The sequence below is a fragment of the Brassica napus genome, chromosome C6 (assembly GCF_020379485.1).
Source record: "Brassica napus cultivar Da-Ae chromosome C6, Da-Ae, whole genome shotgun sequence".
Lineage (NCBI taxonomy): Eukaryota > Viridiplantae > Streptophyta > Magnoliopsida > Brassicales > Brassicaceae > Brassica > Brassica napus.
Window position 1 is genome coordinate 44164754 of NC_063449.1, and position 21457 is coordinate 44186210.

Consider the following 21457-nt stretch of genomic DNA (forward strand, 5'->3'; position numbering starts at 1 on the left):
GATGGCTGCCGAATCTTCATCCACAAAACCTTGAACATGAGACCTCATCCATAAGATCTTCATCCACAAACCCTTGAACATAAGACATCACAAACCTCATTCACACAATCTCATCCATGGAACTCTGTTAAAAAACCTTTAGTTACAATTTTTTGGTCCATTTGAAATTAGTTATTGTCTTTTTGATGGTAAATTTACTATATATGAAAGAAAAGTTTGATCATCTTTTTATGAAAATGATGAACTTATAATCCACTAAAACCATCCACAAGACTTCGTCCACGAAATCTAGTCTACAAAACTCTTGTAAGATTAAAAATCTCGTCCACAAAGCTTCGTCCACACGTTCACATATCTTCCATCCATGACTGCACCATCCAACATAAAACCCATTAGCTGTATCCAATATACCTTTACATTTATTACAACTGAACCGTAATATAGTTACAAAGAAAGAAACAAGACTTCTAAAAAGCTAACACTCTCTTTACAACAACCAAGGGTAGTTCTGGGCAATAAAAGACAGCTGGCGGGATAAAGTGAAAGGAATGTGTGCCAAACTCACATTGTGTCTTCCACCGAGAAACAAACACACAATGTGTCTCTTTGTGTAACTGCATCAAATAATTACGCTGGGAGACACAAGTTCAGTTTCCATTTTCTCTAAAAGACACATTGTATATATGACACACTTTCTCATAGCAAATTGACTAACATAACCTTTAAGTAAGACAATAAGATAGTTTCTTTATTCTTTCTTTAGTTAGCCTTTCTAAAGAATAAAATAAACTCTATTTGTTTTTTTTTTAAACAAAAATCTTATTTTTCCAGATTCCCAAATTCAGAAAAGTAATCCTAACTCCTTTACCTCTCGACATTTTCTCGATTTGGAAATCGAATTCTGGAAACGAACCATAATCTTCTCGATCCAAAATTCTCCCTAACCCCCTTTTTCCATGCCAACATCTTCTCCATCTCTATTCTCAAGCATACATCTATTGGTCTTCTCTACCGTCTATGGAAGCGATGGTGGCTATGAACAAGGTGGTGGTAGCTATAAACGGCGGCGCTTAGTTCCATGGAAGCGGTGGTGGACACCGTAGTGAGATGGGAGTGGATACCATAGTGGAGGCAGTGGTGGTTATGGAGGAGGCGGTGGAGACGTGATAGTTATGAAGGTGACAATAGCTCTCTTGGTCAATGTGTGCGTGGATATTGTTTGATGTGGTCGGAAGAGTTGTGGATGAGGATCGGTGGCTCTCTTGGTCAATGTGTGTGTGGATATTGTTTGATGTGGTCGGAAGAGTTGTGGATGAGGATCTCGTTTTCAGTGGTTGTGTTGATGTTGTCAAGAGAATCGTGGTTAAGAAAATTGTGGTCAAGAGAATTGTGGTTAAGAAAATTGTGTTATAGAAGAGAGCATTGTGGATAAGATAGTTATGGACAAGATACTTGTGGTCAAGAGAATTGTGTTAACATTTTTATAAAGAAGCCATGCAATTCAAACCTCGTACTCACAAACATGTATACATGATCCGTCCATAAGTATCCATCCACAAGAGCTTGTCCACGTGGTTACTATCAGATTACGTAATGTTTTGACATTTTTTGTTGTTTCCAGCTTAACTAACTGTAAAATTATTTAAAGATGGAGACAATATATACTAATTTTTTTTGAATTGAATAGTCTCTTGAATCTTTATTTCTCAATATGTGGGAGGGAAGATGAAGATTGAACATGTATTCATAATCCATCCACAATCGTCCGTCCACAAGAACTTGTGTGCTTTTTATACCACCGACAGCCACCGTTAATGATTTTTCCTTTTTTCAGATCCTGCAGAGGACGCCGTAGACCACCGTCTTCCCATGAGGCTCTTCGCAACTGATAGATTCTCGAGGCTCAGTCCCGTGGAAACGATGGCGGTAGCGGTGGAGGGCGTGGTGGAAGAAGCGGTGGATACCACAGTGGAGGCGGTGGTGGTTGTGGAGGCGATGGTGGAAGACGTGAGTATGGATACAATGGTAGTGGTTGGTGGAGATGGCTGCCGAATCTTCATCCACAAAACCTTGAACATGAGACCTCATCCATAAGATCTTCATCCACAAACCCTTGAACATAAGACATCACAAACCTCATTCACACAATCTCATCCATGGAACTCTGTTAAAAAACCTTTAGTTACAATTTTTTGGTCCATTTGAAATTAGTTATTGTCTTTTTGATGGTAAATTTACTATATATGAAAGAAAAGTTTGATCATCTTTTTATGAAAATGATGAACTTATAATCCACTAAAACCATCCACAAGACTTCGTCCACGAAATCTAGTCTACAAAACTCTTGTAAGATTAAAAATCTCGTCCACAAAGCTTCGTCCACACGTTCACATATCTTCCATCCATGACTGCACCATCCAACATAAAACCCATTAGCTGTATCCAATATACCTTTACATTTATTACAACTGAACCGTAATATAGTTACAAAGAAAGAAACAAGACTTCTAAAAAGCTAACACTCTCTTTACAACAACCAAGGGTAGTTCTGGGCAATAAAAGACAGCTGGCGGGATAAAGTGAAAGGAATGTGTGCCAAACTCACATTGTGTCTTCCACCGAGAAACAAACATACAATGTGTCTCTTTGTGTAACTGTCTCAGTTTTGATCAAATTGAGCAACTTGCTTAAAATGGCCCATGTAATTTTATTCATTGACTTTTATGTTCTACTAAAGCCAAGACAACTTGCTGTAACTTGTAAGTGTTGTCATTTCACAAACGTTTTCCTTTTGTCCACCAAATTCGATCCGGTTAACCCAAATCCCGGGTTTAATAGTAAACCAAACCAGAGAACTTCAGTTTCTTTTTGTCGGCATCATTCATCATGGCATTCTCAATGCTTTGATCCAGTCAATTTCGACTCTGAAATCGCCTGCGCCTAACTTAGCTCCAATAAAACCACCTCCTTGTGAGTTAACTGACAGAGACATACCCACAACACGGCCTGGATTCATCTCCATGTCTGCATCTATCACGTTTCCTTTCCATGTTGGCAAGTAGCGAGTTAGAGGAACCTGAAAAAGAAAAATTGTCAAGCTTGGGTTAGGTTTATATAACAAAACCTCTTTTTACGCAAGTTGCCTTGTCGAAGAAGTCTGAGACTTGCCTTAGCTGTATACCAGTTTCCCTTTGGAGCAAATACAAAAGCTTGCCATGAGTTATCTTCTGCTTGTCCTGGCGAGTTTACCCAATTCTCAGTATATATCTGAATTCAAATCACGGTTTAGTTTAAGAAACAAAGATGTGCTCCTATGAACTTTGTGTTGAGACATCAGACTCACAGTAGAGATGTAGCATCTTCCATCTCCTTTAAGCCTCATGGCTATTGAATCATACCCGTCGAGATCAATAAACCCATCAAACTACAGAAAGGCGGAAGTGGTTTAGTTAAGTTGAGCGTGAACCCACTCTGATATTTGGTTTTGATTGACATTTGATGATTAGTAAGAAAAAAGGGTATGTGTTTAACCTTCTTTGAGCGCATTCCACAGAAACCACTCCGGTTAATACTCAATTTTGAACCTTCGCTAATCTCCGTAAAGAGGCTCCCCGAGAAAACACCTAAGGAAGAGGTACACGGTGAAAATGGTCAGCCCAATTGCAGAAACAAGAATGATGAGACTTGGAAGCAATGGTACAAGAATCAAGAAACCTCATATATTCATTTCCATGCATGTAATTTCATCAGAGACGCATAAAAGAACCTAAACGGCTAAAAACCAAACAAATTGCAGATCAAGATATCAAGAAAAAGGGTGTTGTGAATCTCTATTAACATGTACATGCCTCCATTTATGAGCAAACGACAAGTCTATTTGAAAAATGTATCTTACACAAACTGGGTGTATCAGAACCAAGCAAAAGAGCAACAAAAGGAAAAGGCTAAGCACAATTGACCACTATATAACGCTAACCAGTGCAATCTGATCCATTTCCTCCATCTTTAATCTCCAATGAAGCCGAAGACAATCCTACATAGTAAATATCCAACACGATAATTAGCAGAGCACATGAAGAATTGCTATGTATGTACAGCAGATATTCAGATATCTTATTTCGTCTCAATAGTTGTTTATATGAATCAAAGAGGAATGAATGTAAAAGAAAATTTTCTTAAGCAGGACATATGTTCTGCAACATCAAATATGAGCAGATGCCTGAACCTGTGTTTTAAGTACCTCCATACTCAGAATCAGAATACAGGTGCCATCTCTTCAGGTCTTCTTTTGAACTGAACTTGAATATACACTTCTCCACAGGCGGTAGCATTTCCTCGAGCTCCCACGTTAGAGCTGAAGTATGTATACCGTGAAAACAAGTTAAAAATAAAAGACTAGCTAAAAGGCTCAAGAGCATACATATTATAAGCAAAACCTTCATCCCTAGTCTTCAAACATATCTTTATTTCCAGGCAAATACATTTTGATTATAAGGCCAAAAACCAAGAATATATAAAGTATTCGTTACCTTGGTTTTAAATGGCGACCGCTTTGAACGCCATGGCGAGTGGCGACCTGTGGCGATCTCCAAAACGCCAGAACCCCTCATGGCCATGCGAGGTACACATGTCGACCGCCTTTGCTCGCTTTTCTTATTTACTGGGTGTCGACCATAGCGTCGCTTCGTTGTTGAGAAACAAACCAAGTTGGTTTAACAGAATTTTGGTTTCTAAATCCACAATGGTTAAGTAAAATAGTACTATACTCTAAATATACTAAACAGAAAGCCCTAATCCATCTAAAACCCTAATTACTTCAACAATAGTACTATAGAATAGTAACATGACCCTATCGTTTTTCTTAAGTTCTTGCTTTCTCTGCTAGATACACCGGCAGTAACTCTTCTTTATTTATGCAAATCTCTCTTTGACATAGGGTTCATAGGATTTTAAGTTAATGTTCATTACGTATATCATTTTTTTGTTATCTTGTTTTGTTTTAGATTTCGGGTTTTGCTTTGAATTGGTGTTTTGCTTTGGTATTATGCTTTGAATATGTGTTTTCATTTGGTGTTTTATGTTTTCTACATTTATTTTATCAATGAATAAGGTGTTTTGGTTTCTGAAATATATTCTTTAGGGGTAGAAGCTGACTGTAATTTGGCTTTTGGATACACATGGCGATCGCCATAAAAAGCCATGGCGTGTGGCGAGTGTCGAGCCTCCTAACGCCAAGAGTCGCCATTCGACATTTAAAACCCAGTTCGTTACTATTTAATACACAACCCAACTTAAAACAAGATAAGGAAACCAATGGCAACAAAATTAAATAAGTTACAAGAAGTGTCAAACATGTTAAATTGACTCTCAGCAAGAGAATAAAAAAGAAAATACCTTTCTTTGTTGCATTCACCGAGGCTTGCCACAATGATCTAAACCGTGACATTCTTATAAACCTCCTGACTGTTCAACTGCTCTCCCCAATGGCAACGGAGAAACTCTGAACAATAATACACTAATAAGAACTCCTGCGGAGACTGCAAGTCGTAAAATTTCTCATTTAGTCATGAACTAAAAATATTGTTTCCATCTAAGAAGAGAGTAGTAAGTAAACTGACTTCAGCTAATCCAATCCAAGATCATTTTAGATTCATCCGCAGAACCCCTTAAAAACCTATATTTGCGAAAGAAATGACTATCTCTACCCATTGAGGCATTTCAGCAAACACTTGGAAGACATACTTGAACTGAATACAAGCTCAGTCGTAGTAAAATGCACAATCGTAATCATTCAAGACAAAGGATGAGTTGGTTTCACCTGATTTTTTTATTTACTTATGGTGCATACAAGACACAAAGGATGAGTTTGGTTTCACAATCACTGGCAACGTCGGCCACCGATGAGTGTCAGTTTAACTAGGAGACCAACGTGGAAGGCAGAACAAAGTCTTGTTTCTTGTACCGGTGTGTGTTTTTTTTTCATTTCATTGTGCCATGAGGCCTGCTAAGGCCCAATTCCTTCACTCGGCTTTGAATCCAATCTAAATTGAGACTGGCATTCAAATATTTTCTTTTATACGCCAATTAACTCTTGTATGATCTATACATATAACATAATAAGCAGCCCATTATTATTTCTTTAGAATTACTCTCTTTTTTTTTTTTGAGGAACTGAAATTCATTGATTTAAAAGACTTAACAAGGGCTCAGCCCGGTAAAAGATGTACTTTTGCAATAGAATCAGCAAACCCATTTTGGGATCTACGGGTCTGTTTGTTTCTCCATCTGGATGGACCATCTGGATGAAGATGAGAGTTTTGTTTGTTTAGGCACTAAAAGTGCAACTCATTCAAATGGATCATCCGGATGACTTTTGGAAATTTAGGCTTAATTTAAAAGTCCATTCAGCTGAACCAATTTGGATCATTTGAATGGAGATGGTTCATTCAAAAAGGTATAATGTCTATTATACCCTTAATGTAATTCATAAATTACAAACCTAAACATAATATCATTTTTGTCACAAACGAAAACTGACAAAACTATAAAAACACTTTTTCCCGTGCTAAAAACTACTTTTTCACGCCAAAACCCCAAAACGCATTTTCCCGCTAAAATTGCAAAAAAAATGTTTTTCCATCAAAATTGCAAAAACGTGTTTTTCCGCAAAAAACCGAAAACAAGTTTTCATGCCAAAATCACAAAAAAAATGTTTTCACGCCAACACCCCAAAATACATTTTTCCGTCAAAACACAAAAAAAAACACGTTTTCCCGCCAAAGTCGCAAACCGTGTTTTCCCGCCAAAATTACAAAAACGTGTTTTCCCGCCAAAACTAAAAAATGTGTTTTCCCGCCAAAACCAAAAAACGTGTTTTCTTGCCAAAACCGAAAATTTGAATTTTCCCGCCAAAACCGAAAAATCTCGTTTTCCCGCCAAAACCGCAAAAACGCGTGTTCCCGCCAAAACCGCAAAAACGCGTTTTCTCGCCAAAACCGCAAAAACGCGTTTTCCCGCCAAAACCGCAAAAACGCGTTTTCCCGCCAAAACCGCAAAAACGCGTTTTCCCGCCAAAACCGCAAAAACGCGTTTTCCCGCAAAAACCGCAAAAACGCGGTTTTCCGCCAAAACCGCAAAAGCATGTTTTCCCGCCAAAATCGCAAAAATGTGTTTTCCTCCAAAAACGCAAAAATGTGTTTTCCCGCCAAAAACGTGTTTTCCCGACAAAACCGCAAAAACGCGTTTTCCCGCCAAAATCGCAAAAATGCGTTTTTTCGCCAAAATCGCAAAAAACGTGGTTCCCTCCAAAACCGCAAAAATGTGTTTTCTCGCCAAAAACGTGTTTTCCCGCCAAAACCGCAAAAACTTGTTTTCTCGCCAAAACCAAAAATTTGTATTTTCTCGCCAAAATCGAAAAATATAGTTTTTCCGCCAGAACCGAAAAATCTTGTTTTCCACCAAAACATAAAAAATGTGTTTTCTCGCTAAAACCGAAAAAACTTGTTTTCCCACCCAAACCGCAAAAAAAAAACTCGTTGATTTTGAAATAATTCTAATGTAAATATATTAAACTAAATAATTAAATGTAATATAGCTAAAATTAATATTAAACATATAATTAAATCAACACAAGGATATTTTGGTAATTTTTTTACTAAACTCATTTGAATGGAAATGAAAATAAAGAAACAAACATAAGATCCATTTAGATGATTCATCTAGATGAGCTATGTGGATGGACAAACAAACAATCACAAAAATCTGAATGGATCATTTGAATAAATCATACAAATGAATCATTTGGATGGAGATGGCAAATGGTGAAACAAACAGCCCCTAGGAAGGAAACTAAAACGACAGAGAAAGAAGGATGAAGACAGTGAATCGATGTCCGACAAGACGCCGTAGAGTTCTATCGGTTCCGCTTCATTGAGATCGCTTTGATTAGCGCTTCTTTAGAATTACTCACATTCACATTTTACCAATTTAAATGGTGTTACGTTTTTAACCTACAAAAAGAAATTGGTGGATAAATATATTTATTCTGAGAAAATTGATTATGGTAACCAAATATATTTATTCTGAGAAAATTGATTATGGTGATGATTGGTTCGACTGCGGCAGTAAGAATTTAGCTGTAAAAATTTAGTTGTAGGTAAGTTGGTTGTAGCTGTAAAGTTGTTACTGTAGATTTTTTTGCAAAGACTTTCGCTGTAGTTAAAATTGTTATAGCTGTAAGCTATAGATATTTCAAAATAAAATATGTGATATATATATAATAATTATTTTGTCAACTAAAATCATTTATATTAATGATTTTTATAAATTATCAAAGTTCATTGTTATTTAAAATGTGATATGTAAATAATATTTATGTTATTTAAAAAAATTCGATAATTTTAAAAACACCCAGAATTAAACTAAAATATTTATAGATATTTTTATTATGATTATCTAATTTATTTGATATTATAGATATTTTTTTCATTGTACAGTTTCTACAGCCTGTAAAATAAAGGGGTTGATTGGTAGAGGCTGTAGCTTTGGGTTTTTTGCTTTAAGATTTAAGCGGTAGATTTTGTGGCTTTAGCTTTAAATTTTATTACTGTAGGTTTATTTCAAAGTTTTAAAAGCACTAAACCTAAAGCTGTTGAAAAATTGATTTCTAGAACCATTATATTTTCTTTTAAATATTTTGCGCTCTAGCTTTAGTTTTTATTAATAAAGCTTGATTGCTTTGAATTTATTGCGGTAGAGAGAATTATGGTTGTGTAGAACACTCACAGCCAACACCAATCACTCCCAAAGATGTAGGTTTTTACCTAAAATACATAAAAAAAATTGCTTTAATTTTTTTTAATGTAGCTTTAAAAGTAAAGCTAAAGTATGATTGGTAAAAGCTAATATAAATTTGTTGTAGGCTTTAACTTTCAAAAATAAAGTTATAATATGATTGGTAAAATTAAGTGATTTAAAATAAATAAACATAAAATAGAGAGATAAAATTCAACTAATCACTGTCAGTATCTCTATATCTCGACTCATAAGCATCTTTTGAATGTTATGGTTATTATTTTATTTTTTTGTAAAAGGAATGTTATGATTATTACCAACCATTTTTGCGCACGCCGAATAAGAAACCATAACTATTTAATTAGAATTGTTCATTTTACAAATTTAGATGGTGTTACGTTTTAACCTACTTAAAATTGTGGTGAATAAATATATTTGTTCTAAGAAAATTGATCACATTTCGACTCATAGCATAACCCAATCTTGTACACACAGTATAGGCAGCAAGAGGTGTAATGAAGAAGACAGAAGTAGACATATCCATGAAGTTTGCGGAAAGGACACACCGAGCGACTTCTCAATCATTAGCATGTCGGAAGCAATTACGAAACTTAATTAAAACTTAACCACCAAACTTCTCCTCTTGTATAGTTTTATATGAGAGCATATATAGTATTATGATCGTACTTAAAAGTTGATATGATATTAATTATTATATTAGAGCATATATAGTTTTGTCTAATTAATTACGTTTATGTGTATAGATAAAGTCCTCGAGACTCTTTAATAATATTCCGTGCGTCCCTTTCGTCACCACCACGACAATTATCAGTTTCGATCACCAACTTTGCTGCTACAGATATACTCTATGTATACATGTATTTGTATGCTTTTTAACTGGTGGTAAGCAAGTAGTATAAACTATATTTTTCATTATGTATTATACTTCTTTAAAATTAATATATTTTTATATGGCTGGAAGTTCAGAAACATTAAAAATGAATATGTTATATCTGCAACTAGAAAGGAGAGTCGGGACATGAACTTGGGACCAGGTCACCAACGCGTCATGAGAGCGACCATTATTCTTGGCAATTTTTTTTAAAAAAATGCTTATAAGTTTATGATTTATACGGAAATACATATTTGAAACGGACAACCATATATACATATGTATGATTTGCAGAGGATCGTGTCTCAGGTACGTATGTACGTGGAGTCTCGACGATTTTAAAATGAAGATTTACTAATTACGTTTTAAAAACAAATACAAAACAGTATTTTAAATAATCACAGCGCAAAAACATATGAAAAATGTTTATTATAATTGTTAATTTTGTAGAATGGATCTTTCAGAGTTCTTAATCATTTCGATACTAGCTAGTTAGCAATGTTATGTAGTATGTCTTAGCTAAGTACTGTCCCGGATTTAAAACCAAACACCATGAATGTCAATGATATAAATCATTGCTAGTATTTTTTTTAAAGATAGATAATTTAGTTAACTGGGATCGTCATCATGTAATCAAATTTTTTTTTTAAAAAAAATCTGTATTAATTTAAGCAATTTTCAAACATCAATAAAGTACTTTTTATATGTCATGAGACACATGACTCATCATGAGATAGATTCCGTTACAAAAAGAGAAACAAAAGTTAAAAAACCGCCACAATGAAAGTAAATAATATAAATGCGACCATAAAATAAGTTTATCTATAAAATCATCACATTCTCTTAATTGTCTATTACAGTTAAGTTAAGGAAATGCATATATTAGAATATATTTGAAGGGAATATAAAGGGGAATATAATTATTTGTTGGTCGTAACAAAGTAAGAAGCTACATATGCTCATCATCATAAAATTGCTCGAGAACAAAAAAAAAGCAGAAGCAAATGACATGGTTTACGAGATCACGTTTTTGATCACACACCGCATCGAATCAAAACACAAATCAGCAGCAACAACAAAAATAACAACATTGGAAGTATATATTATACGAAACAAATGTTTATAAATCAATCGGTCGATGTTAATAAGTATAGAACTCAGCCAATTCTTCAACGGATCCTCCTTCTTGACCAGTCTTGAGCATCCACAACAAGTGCTCGAACAAAACAACTTCACAAGCTACAACAATCTCACGATCATGTTCCAACGGATCCTCCTTCTTGACCAGTTCTTGAAAAAGTGGGTGAGAGATGATGTCTGGTCTAAGCATGTAAGGTCTTCGAGTCTGACCAACATAAACAACATGGAGATTGTTGTCCTCTGAGAGCTCGTCGGATACAGCGGCGGAGGAGGATGAGTGGTGGTGGTTCTTGGCGAAGGAAGGCCATTTCTTTATGGCCGACTTGAGCTTTGTCAGCTTCCCAACTTTGGCCATTGCTTATGAAACTAACCTCTTTTTCTTGGATTTGGAACTAGAGAGTTGTTGGAACTAGGTAAGGTTTAGGGTTTATGAGGACAAATGATTATATGTGTGTGTGTTGGTCAAAATATTTCAATGAATGAAGAATAGAAGTGTTTGAGATGTTCTTGGGAGGAAATAACGAGGAAGGTTCGTGTATAAATATATTGAGTGCGAAAGAGAAACAAGAGAGAGAGAGAACGTATAGATGCATGACCCACCGATTGATGCATAACAGCTAAGAGGGATGAAGACATAAATGGCAAAACTAGTGTTGCTGTGCCCATTGTTTTTCCTTTTTATCTTATAATCTTTAAAAAAAAAAAAATTGTATAGATATCCCGTAATAAATTTTGCGGCAGTAATTGATTTATTTTCATGTAGAAATATTAAATAAGTCACAGTTGTTAATCAAATTAGAAATTTCTACTGATGATTAAGAACAATACAATTAAAATATATATTTTGGATTAGTACACTATAATTACTAAAACCTCAACGATATCATATATAAACCACATGTATAAAATATAAAAGAAAAATTGGAAAAATGACACTTTGAACTTAGATTTGTCTCAATAAGATTTTTAGCGAATTTTTTAGGAAAATAAGAATTTAATTCCTGTGAATACCATAATAACCATAGAATAACAAATTAATATGAATTATAATAATAAATTATAATTTTCATAATTGATTTAGTATTAGATTAATTAAAAAGGGAAAAAGGAAGAAACACGGTTAATGGGTATGACTTTCCTTTACCCTAATTTTTTTTACCTTGTCCTCTCCGCCGAAGCTCTACTTCACTCCATCCACGGTGATTTAGTGTTCTTGGAGAAAATCATTGTTCCGTCGAACCTTTCGTCTCTAACCTCGTTTTTGTCATCCTCCTCGTCGTTCTCACACACGGAACAACGAAATCGAAGTGTTCTTCCCCAAGGAGTTTCGTCGGACGGTTCGGTTCATTACGAAATCAAAGTGTTCCTTTCTTCAATGTCATCTGAATCTCATGTTTCTTCACACTACGTATGTGATTTCTTGTATTGATTCTCTTAACCCTAGATTTTTGTGAAAATGATTTGTCATCTTTCTTAAACTAAATTAGTTTTAGGTTGATTAATCATCTTATACAGGAACAGAAATTGAATATGGTTATGTCTGCTTCTAAAAGAGAGAAGGACTTTTTATCTAAAAGTAGAGAAGTCTCTTGCTATGAACGAGACTGATGAACGAATGAAGAAGTTGCTCACTTTTTCTAACATTCTAAGTTACAGCTTTGTGCTCTTTTTTTAAACTCGTAATCCATGCTAGTGCTAGTATGCTGACTCTTTGAAGGTACTGTATTGATTTTCTCTCTACTCTAACTTGATGTTTGGTTATGTGTTATTCTCTGTTTTTGATGTTTGGCAGAAGCGAAAGATTCAGGAAGAATCAGGCAGCAACGCTGAACCAGCACAAGTCTTCCCACCTAGGGTGGTTCGTCAGTTCAGACAGAAGACAACAATCAAAAATGAGGTGTCTCAGAGCAAACCTGGTCTCTCCACAGATGTCCTAGCATCGGTCAGTATTTTGTTTATATCTTATTTCTTGAAAGGATAATGATGCATTTCTTTTGTATTTATGGTTTTGTTTTTCCTAATTCAGGTTTTCGGTTCTTAGAAGATTAAGAAGAGGCATGTGAAGATATTGGAGGTTGATCAAAGGCTTTATAATATATGTATCAATGGCATTTGCCATTAGTTTCTGCATGTCAACAGAGTGAACCTTCACTTACACTGATCTAGCTTTTTTGTACTAAGAATATGAATTAAACAAGTTTCGATACTTTTATTTTATCTCAGAGCATTAACATACTAGATGTGAATACAATACTTAGCATTAGTATATGCGAACAACAACGCAAGAGATTGTGCGTATATTATAAATCATCGAGATGACTAGAAGAACGCAATGGCTTTGGGAGATCAAGTTGTGTAGTAGCTGCACTTTGACTGGTGGCTGATGAACGATGTAGCCTGCAACGGAATGAACCTTTGTGATTTGTTGGAGCACAAACGCATGTCTTTCCCATTATATTGCTGTTACTGAGCAGACCAAGCGAGTCTGTGGACCATGACTTCCTCAATGGACGATCCTGCCTTGTTTCTGCTGTCGTCTTCGTCTTTCACCTCACGGCTAAACGGATTCTTGGGAGGAAAAAAACGTGGGAGAGAAAGATAATATGAGAGATTTAGGGTAGATTTAGTTTAGATTTAGGAAAGATATCAACAGAAATATGGAAGTTTCCGTATTTACCAGATTTAGCTATAATATGTATCATACGTTGGGCATATCACCGTAGAGTGGGTGAGAAACCTATTCTTCCCTAAGCGTAACATAAGGTAAACGGCATAACATGTTATAACACATAAACAAGAATAGGTACATCACAGAGTTGTGGCTATAAGACGTAATAAAGATGTAGATAGACTAACGATATCTAGCTAGATGATAGTCTAACGAATTCTAGCCTAGATAGAATATACAAGAAATTTTTGTTTGCGTTATATACCCTGGATATATCAACGTATAATATTTAGTATGCAATTTCTAGATTAGGTAGATGGCGAGAACAAGTATTCTGACCCGGCTAGAAGATTAAATAAAATATGATTCCACTATTTTGTTTAAATAAAATTAAACATATAAATAGTTATATCGAAGTTTCCAATTGATTTTATATTTTTTTAAAATTTAGTTTACTATTTTTTCCATAACAAAACGGTAAAACATGTCCAAAATGACCAAAAATATCAAAAGTCTTAATAGGACAAACAAAAGTTCAAAGTGTCTCATTTTTCCAAATATAAAACTATATAACGTTTGATCAACAATTAAAAGAAACTAACCATAATGGTTTAGTTTACTAAAAATATATTATTAATCTAGATTTACACGACAGCCATCGCGTCATACGTCTATTTTCTTAACCATTGCATCATATGTCTATTTCTTACATATGCCATTTTGTTTTGCTCCATAGATGCCAGTATACCACGCATCATAAATCAAAAGTTATAAATATTTTACATATAGTTATATACATTCATGTTTATTCAGTAAGTTTTCTTTTTTGTATCTTATAATGTACTATACATAAGTATATAAGTATATATGATATTGGACATTTATGCAACCACCAATCACAAGGCAATTTTGTTCTTTTGACAAAATACAGTCCTCTTATTCAGTGCAAAGGCATATTACGAATCCTTAAAGTTAGTTTGGTATTTCCGAGAAATTAGGTGGAGAAGACCATTGTACCTTACCCTCTGTCTTTATCCAACAAAAAGTTGTGGATGGTAAGCTAATCATTTAAGAAAATTTAAATACTTCTTTTTATAGGTGGTCGAACATTACTCATTTTTGTAGCAAAATAAATCAAATAGTAAGATAGTACTCGCGCATGATTAGAGATTAGATAAATGTCCAATGTCATATATACTTATATACTTATGTAGTCCTCAAACTAAGCCTAATAATTTTATCAAAGGTGATTCTTTAAAAAAATAGTATTCTATTTAAAGACTGAATTTATTGAAGATTTTCTTTTTTTGAACAGATAATTTATTGAAGATTAAGAAAGGAAAATGACACGAACATATATGCATATGCATACATTATATATACTTTCATTATTACAAGAGACAGACAAGCAACCTGCAATTCGGAATATTAATTTACAGTACTTTTGATTCCTAATCAGTGATTTGATTAAATCGCGTTATGCTGATTAATTTTTAAAAGCAGCCCCATATATATTACTTAATAATCTAAGGTGTGATACTTTTAGCATTTTGTGTTTTATTTTGTCTTGAGATTTAAACATACTTATAACCTAAAAGGTTAGAAACTCAATTAAAAGAAATTCATAGATTATACTAAAACTAGAGTCCAAAACTAAAGTAGAGACAAGCCAGTTGTGATAGTGCTGTTGTTCATGCAAGTGCTCGACAATTGTGCAACTAATCTACTTTAGTTTTTTGAACTTCCTCTAATTATAATAATCCGTGTTCCATACATACTAATCTACATAATGTAGTAGTTGCAATCGTTGCTGGATATAAATGTATGTTCGGATATGTTTATTATAGATGAATATTTTAAGATGTATGAACATGAATATCCTACAGATTTGACCTGACACATTGGTGGGTTTGGAAATGTTTAAAGTTGTACTTTTGAAAATGTGTTTAGGCTTGGAAATGTTTTTAAACTTTAAATGAGAGGTTGGCTTCTTCCCCAAAAAAGTAGGATTTTAAGGTTACATATGATCTAAGCATGTCTTAATCATTCAAATCACTCAATTAAAGATTTAGTATGATTTAAACTAACTACCCAATTACCACTGTTTCAACTTGTACTCCCACGCCTACCATGATGCCTTTCACTATACCAAGAAGAAATTATACCAAATAGTATCAATATTCGTATGTAAATAAATTTATTACAATGAAAAACACTCAAAACTGATGAAAGTGAAACGATTAAATTTATTACAATGAAAAACACTCAAAACTGATGAAAGTGAAACGATTACGGATATAAAGGATATTTTGAATTATGGTTTCAAGGATCAAGCCTCAAGTGATTAGAAAACATAATCATACAAAATCTTTTTGTTTTAAAAATGAAAACTTAAAGTAGAAGAGATAACAAAACACCACAAAATTGGAGTAACTGTCTCCAGAGTTTTAGTACAACTCAACAGCACAAAAGAAGCCTTGCGTAGCAAGCAATACGAGTCTTTCCTTTTGCTTCAATGTATCATTCTTTATTCTGCCGCTTTGGTCGTCTTCTTCTTTTTCTTCTTTTTGGGCTCTGATGTTTCTTTTCTTTTCGACTTTGAATCATCCTCGTCTATCAAATGCTCGTACTCTTCAAGACTCGCAAATGGAGATTTCCGTTTTCCTTTTTCCTTCTTTTTCTTGTTATCACCAACAACACCACCATCATCAACATCATCACCATCCTCATCCACATCTTCACCATCAAGCATATCCATCTCTGCGTCGTCCAACTCTGCATCACTCGTATCATCCACAAGCTCATCATCATCTCCCACAACTTTATCTAGATCATCATAATCATATTCACCAGCCTCTTCTTCCACAGCGTCATCATCAACATCATCCAACAGATTCTCAATCTCCTCATTGTCACTCTCATCGCCAGCTTCGAATTCGACATCACTATCGTAGTCACCTCCACCATCGCCATCGTTCACATCGTAAAGCTCTTCAGCAGCTTCTTCTTCAGGTAGCTTCTTCTTCTTCTTCTTCTTTGATTGCTTCGTGCTGTTCATCTTGTTCACGTAGAACTTGTGGAAGACTAAATCTTCAGGAGACACATCTTCTTCTGCTAACCTTAGAATGTCAGATCCAATCATCTGGTTTGACATGTCAAGCTGCACATGAAGAAGAATAAGAATGAATATAGATAACAAAATGGTTTCAAGCTGTAGATGTTGAGGCTTGAGCTGTGTTTACCTTCTTGGAAGGTTCGATCTGCGAGCCACCATGCCAAGCGTTCTGCTTTGGTTTCTTCTCCATAAACTTATCCAAGAAAGCAGTTAGAGATAAATCATTCAAAGGGTTTCCGTTGTAGACTATAGTAGTTCCAGAGAGAAGGGTTCCAGCCATGGTAGCCACCGAGGGGTGAGCGTGTGAAGCAAGTACCACCAATTCCCACCAACTCACACGGTCTCCATTACTGTTAAATTTGAGATCAATGATTCAGTTACAACCAAGAATCTATAATATTAAGAAAGTTGTTGTTCTAAGCATAGCTTCTCAATTTTAATTGGGATGAAAGATGAGATTAACTGACCAGTAAGAAGGTTCTCTATGGCGAGGATCGTATCCACCAGGAAGACAACTTGATTTCAATGGCGCTTGAATTTTTTTGCCACTATCATTAGAAACCTCTATGGTTTCTTTGGGGGTTTCTTTAATAAATAACTCTTCACCATCATCAGAAGCATCATCATCTTCTTCTTCATCAGATTGCCTGACCGCTAAAGCCTCTTCGTCATCTGAAGAATCATCATCATCATCATCATCTTTACTTGTGATTTTGTCCTCTTCAACATCATTCTTTTCTTTCTCTGCTTCCTTAATGGGATCAATATCATCTTCATCTTTAGCATCCTCGAAATGTTCTACATCTTCTTCTTCCACAACTGATTCCCTCTGGACCACCATGTTCCTGCATGGTAAAAATAGAAAGACCCATTGAATAATCGGAGAAAAAAACAATCAATATGTTTAATAAAACAAAAAAAAAAAGATTTACCATAGAGGTGGCCTTGATTTTAGCACCTCAGACAGAAGGAAAAGGCATCCACATGCGTACTGTGGTGGCTGTTGTAGCGCAACCTAGTCAAAGTATACAAGAGTAAACTTTAGAGATGACAAAGAATTTCAATACAGTGTGCTAATGACATCAATCTTTATGTGCTAGCATCACTAATCAAGATAACAAATGAAATTATTGTCTTACTATCAATGAAATTATAACGACAAAAGATGGGTTTGATGATTCATATATTCATGTTACCAACCTGCAAGATTCTTTTGGAGAAGGCAGCCACACGCTTTATATTTATATCGTTCTTCATGGCTCTGAGAAGAAGCCCAATAAACATTTCAGCCTGAAATTAAGAATGAAAAATTATTGAACACGGTTACATAAAATTGATGAACTAAGTTAACTAAGTCAACAAACAAAATTGAGCTCGCCTTGGAAGAATTCATTGCGGAGGAGAGTAGAAGTTTCGAGTACAATGCACGGTAAAATCTATCACTGACAATCTTATTCTTGGATGAGATTTTGTCAAGAAGCATCAGTGATTGAACTCCCACATTGAAATTCTTCGAGTGTACCTGCATAAACATTCAAGATTCAATAATCTTTATTAACTTCCTGGCTGCAACTGTTGAAACAAAAATTATACGATGATGTTTTCAGAATTACCAATTTAAAAAGCACCGGCGTCTGAGAATCAATTATATCATCTGCTTCGTCAGTGGAAACATATGGAAAAGCTCTGTTAACTCCCTGCAGTAATGGAATGATAAGGAATAAGTTGACCTGTAAAGTCTCAATGATAATAAATTACATACACCAAAAATACATTGGGACTAACCGTAAGTAGAGCTGATAGAATTCTGGAATCCAATTCAACAGGTGAATCAGCCGCTTTGTCTTCTTTTGTGTCCTTTGAGTTGGCATTTTTCTTATCAGCCGCTTTATCATCTGTGCCTGGTTTCTTGTTTGCTTCTGTGGTTAAAACCTACAAAAATGGAAACACATTCATATGTCTCAGACTCGGAACACGTCAAGTTATGACTATTGACCAGCACGTAAAAGAGAACATTTAGGGTAGTAGATGTCTTGGAGATCATGAAAAGGTGGAAACGGGGTGAAATATTTTGATTTCTCACTTATATAGAATTTAGATGCGAGTTAGTTATATACCTTAAACAGGGCAAAATATACATCAATAAGGCGTTTTGCCACCTTTGGATCCTCTCCTTTGTGGCTCAATCGAATTTGGCTCAGAAAATTAACCTGTGAAAATTTACAGGGGTTATAATAAGCATGGTTTCAGAAAAGCTGAACATGTAAGTCTCAGTAAAATTGTTTCCCATCGAAGTCAAAAGAAGCCAAAGTATAACAATAATAAGAGTATATGAATGGAGAAAAGAAATTTGTTTAAAAATATGAACAGAAAATAAAAGAACATACAGCGTGATACTTTGCACGTAGCCCAAGATGAGGACGAAAGAGAAAGGAGTCAACTTCATCAATCACCACAGCCTGCAAAATTAACTATACTTTAAGCCGAAGAGAAGACTCCAAACAACCAAATAGTCAACAAAATCCCGACACATGACATAAGAAGGTTGAATAGTTCAAACCTTCATATTAGGATGATCAGCCAAAAGGTTTGTCAGGTGAAAATCAGCATTAGACGCACTTTTGTTTTGAGGATCTCCTAACTGTGTAAAGTTAATCCAAAGGAACAATTAGAGGGATCATCACAGTTGATAAAACTTTATTAAATATATAATAGTTTTTATTAAATACATAATATTCCAAAGTACAATTGAAAATACCTTGTTCACCAATGACACAAGCAATTTCCGCTCCTGTTCTGATTTGCTTGTCAACATGAAGTATATAGTCTAACACCAAAAAAAAAATCAGTAACGATAGTCAAGATCCTGATCATGTTAGCAAAAAAAAAACAATGGTATCTATTAGAAAACTGAGACCTCTGCCGTGAAATCATGCATCATCCAGAGAACAGTATTACATTTATATTACTCAAATGTCTGATAAGATAAATCAAAAAAACCAGTGGTAGTAAAAAGGCTTGAGGGCGCAGAGTGGTAAAAACAATATACCTTTAAAGCCTTGTCTTTCAGCTCTGGAAGCATATCCTTAGATGATTCATCAAGAGCGTTGACAAAGCGCTCATACCTACAAAGTCAGTATAGTAAGCCTTCAAATGAACCATCAAACCAGAACATTTACCAAACACCAATACACGAAACAGATCTTGGACACATAGCAGCTCGTGGCATTATTTAAGCAAACTACATTTCGAAATAAACTAGAAAGTATGTTCTCTCTGGAAGTAGATTTTTACCTCTGTTTTAAGCATTCCTCCCAGTACCAAAACAGCAAAAGTGAGTAACCATCCTTAGTTTCTGGAATGCTGTTCAAAGGTCGCTGTAAAAGCGTCTTCAGCTTGCGATCAGGTAACAGCCTGGAAAAACACAAAAAAAAATCTAACTTAATGAGAACCAAATAAAAAAAAAGAATGCAAGCTCTGACGTGATTACGACACGCATAAACGCACCTGATCAAAATTTCAGATAGAGCCTTAAGACCCTTGAATGCAAATCTCTTTCCAACCTTTGAAGTCACCATTCCTGCAATCAAAAACAGCTCCAACAAGTCAACAAGTGTTTTGTTTGAGCAGATAACACAAACAGAGACAGCTTCATAGAAACATACCCAACAAGGCATCAAGAGACCTCATATTAGCAATTGGATTCTCCCCAACCATAATCTCAAAGGCAGTGATTTTATCAGCCACCGTCCCAGACTTCTGAGCAGAAATAACCATCTTCATATCTCCACTCTTCCCTTTCGACGCCACAAAGTCCTCAGCGTACTGCCACATCAGCCTCTCCCCCATCTCCCTCTTCACCTCCACCACACCCATCACATCCCCCACCGCCACTTTCCTGCCAAAGACCTTCTCCTCCAGCTCCTCCGCGTCGTTATACCACTCCGAGCTCAGCAAACCCGCTTTCACCAACGGAAGCTTAGGCAAAGCCTTGAACTTTTCGAACCGCTTCGCCTTGAACCCACTGTTCTCGTCCTCAATCGATAAAAAATCAGCCTTTGGCTTAGGGTTCACCGTCTGCTTCGCCGGAGCTGCGTCTTTAGGGGTTTGCTTCTTAGCTTCCTTTGGATTGTTCTTGACTGCGTCTCCTTCCTTCTTAGGGTTCTTACGTTTCTGGGCTTTTGGGGGTTTGCGGAAATCAGAGTCGTTGAAGCCTGAAGAAGGGAGAGATGAAGGTAAGCCGAGAGAGGAGGCGAATGAAGCGATCTCGGATGTTGTGAGAGCATTCATCTCCTTCGTTGGCTTTGATTCCGACATGATTAGGGTTTAATCGATCTCTCTTTTGGGATTCTACAAAAGCTTTAAGCTGCTGGTTAGGGTTTTAGAAAGAGCACAAGGAAGCAGACGAGAGTGGCATAAGTGTAAATTACGACTTTTAGAGCCCAATCCCGAACTGTAGAGATTATTAAGATTCAAGGCCCAAATTTGTAAGGACTTAGGATTGAGGCCCAAACTCTAAAGACTCGGTGATAGCGTTTTTACCTATAGGCAGATACTAATGCCTTCATTTCATCTTGGACATTCCTGAGTTGACATTTTAGTGAAGTAGTTTAATTTTGAAGCATATTGTAGAGTGAAATGATATTTAAATCTTTTTGTTTTACAAGCGGGATCCCTTGTAAGAATGCAAAATCCAATTAACTTACCACATGATTAGAATTTGAATGGTTTCCACCCCCCCACCCCCCCCCCCCCCCCCAACGAGTTTACTTGTATGTGGAAGATTGTGGTTGCACTCGTTTGACACTAATTCTAAATTGCATTGTATAATTTCACAGATGCTCTCAAA

At 35.5% G+C, this 21457-nt stretch overlaps 3 protein-coding genes across 7 annotated transcripts; all 3 read right to left on the reverse strand.

Annotated features, from left to right (window-relative positions):
• Positions 1-365: 365 nt before the first annotated feature.
• Positions 366-6033, reverse strand: LOC106404994 (probable complex I intermediate-associated protein 30). 5 transcript variants are annotated; one of them, XM_048761375.1, is made up of 9 exons: positions 5819-6020; positions 5395-5500; positions 4530-4682; positions 4241-4354; positions 3977-4033; positions 3532-3623; positions 3344-3424; positions 3169-3267; positions 366-3076 (listed from the first exon to the last, which is right to left on the reverse strand). In XM_048761375.1, exons 4-9 carry the CDS (start codon positions 4329-4331, stop codon positions 2885-2887), a joined length of 612 nt encoding a protein of 203 aa, XP_048617332.1. In that variant the 5' UTR covers positions 4332-4354; positions 4530-4682; positions 5395-5500; positions 5819-6020; the 3' UTR covers positions 366-2884. The 5 variants fall into 5 exon arrangements, with proteins under 5 accessions (XP_048617332.1, XP_048617331.1, XP_022560357.1 ...); XM_048761374.1 differs by having other exon boundaries at positions 5395-5537; XM_022704636.2 differs by lacking the exon at positions 4530-4682 and having other exon boundaries at positions 5819-6033.
• A 4557-nt stretch (positions 6034-10590) lies between these two features.
• BNAC06G33620D (auxin-responsive protein SAUR78) lies at positions 10591-11428 on the reverse strand. Its single transcript, XM_013845234.3, has one exon. The coding sequence runs from the start codon at positions 11178-11180 to the stop codon at positions 10827-10829; it is 354 nt and encodes a 117-aa protein (XP_013700688.1). The 5' UTR covers positions 11181-11428; the 3' UTR covers positions 10591-10826.
• A 4379-nt stretch (positions 11429-15807) lies between these two features.
• On the reverse strand, positions 15808-20999 carry LOC106405680 (protein SLOW WALKER 2). Its single transcript, XM_013846199.3, has 16 exons — positions 20274-20999; positions 20116-20188; positions 19903-20022; positions 19658-19733; positions 19367-19435; positions 19169-19249; positions 18996-19067; positions 18726-18818; positions 18394-18540; positions 18222-18305; positions 17987-18130; positions 17809-17898; positions 17541-17623; positions 17076-17453; positions 16736-16958; positions 15808-16653 (listed from the first exon to the last, which is right to left on the reverse strand). Exons 1-16 carry the CDS (start codon positions 20923-20925, stop codon positions 16021-16023), a joined length of 3018 nt encoding a protein of 1005 aa, XP_013701653.1. The 5' UTR covers positions 20926-20999; the 3' UTR covers positions 15808-16020.
• Between the last annotated feature and the right edge of the window lie 458 nt (positions 21000-21457).

Bases quoted from the DNA above. Each gene is read 5' to 3' on its own strand.
- BNAC06G33620D (XM_013845234.3), bottom strand. From the start codon at position 11,180: ATGGCCAAAGTTGGGAAGCTGACAAAGCTCAAGTCGGCCATAAAGAAA.
- LOC106404994 (XM_022704636.2), bottom strand. From the start codon at position 5,446: ATGTCACGGTTTAGATCATTGTGGCAAGCCTCGGTGAATGCAACAAAG. The intron at 3,624-3,976 runs GTTAGCGTTATA...CCTCTTCCTTAG, and splicing joins AAATGGATCAGATTGCACTG to GTGTTTTCTCGGGGAGCCTC. The intron at 3,425-3,531 runs GTTAAACACATA...GCCTTTCTGTAG, and splicing joins GTGGAATGCGCTCAAAGAAG to TTTGATGGGTTTATTGATCT.
- LOC106405680 (XM_013846199.3), bottom strand. From the start codon at position 20,925: ATGTCGGAATCAAAGCCAACGAAGGAGATGAATGCTCTCACAACATCC. The intron at 19,436-19,657 runs GTATATTGTTTT...TTTTGGTGTTAG, and splicing joins TGAAAGACAAGGCTTTAAAG to ACTATATACTTCATGTTGAC. The intron at 18,131-18,221 runs GTAATTCTGAAA...ATGTTTATGCAG, and splicing joins CGCCGGTGCTTTTTAAATTG to GTACACTCGAAGAATTTCAA.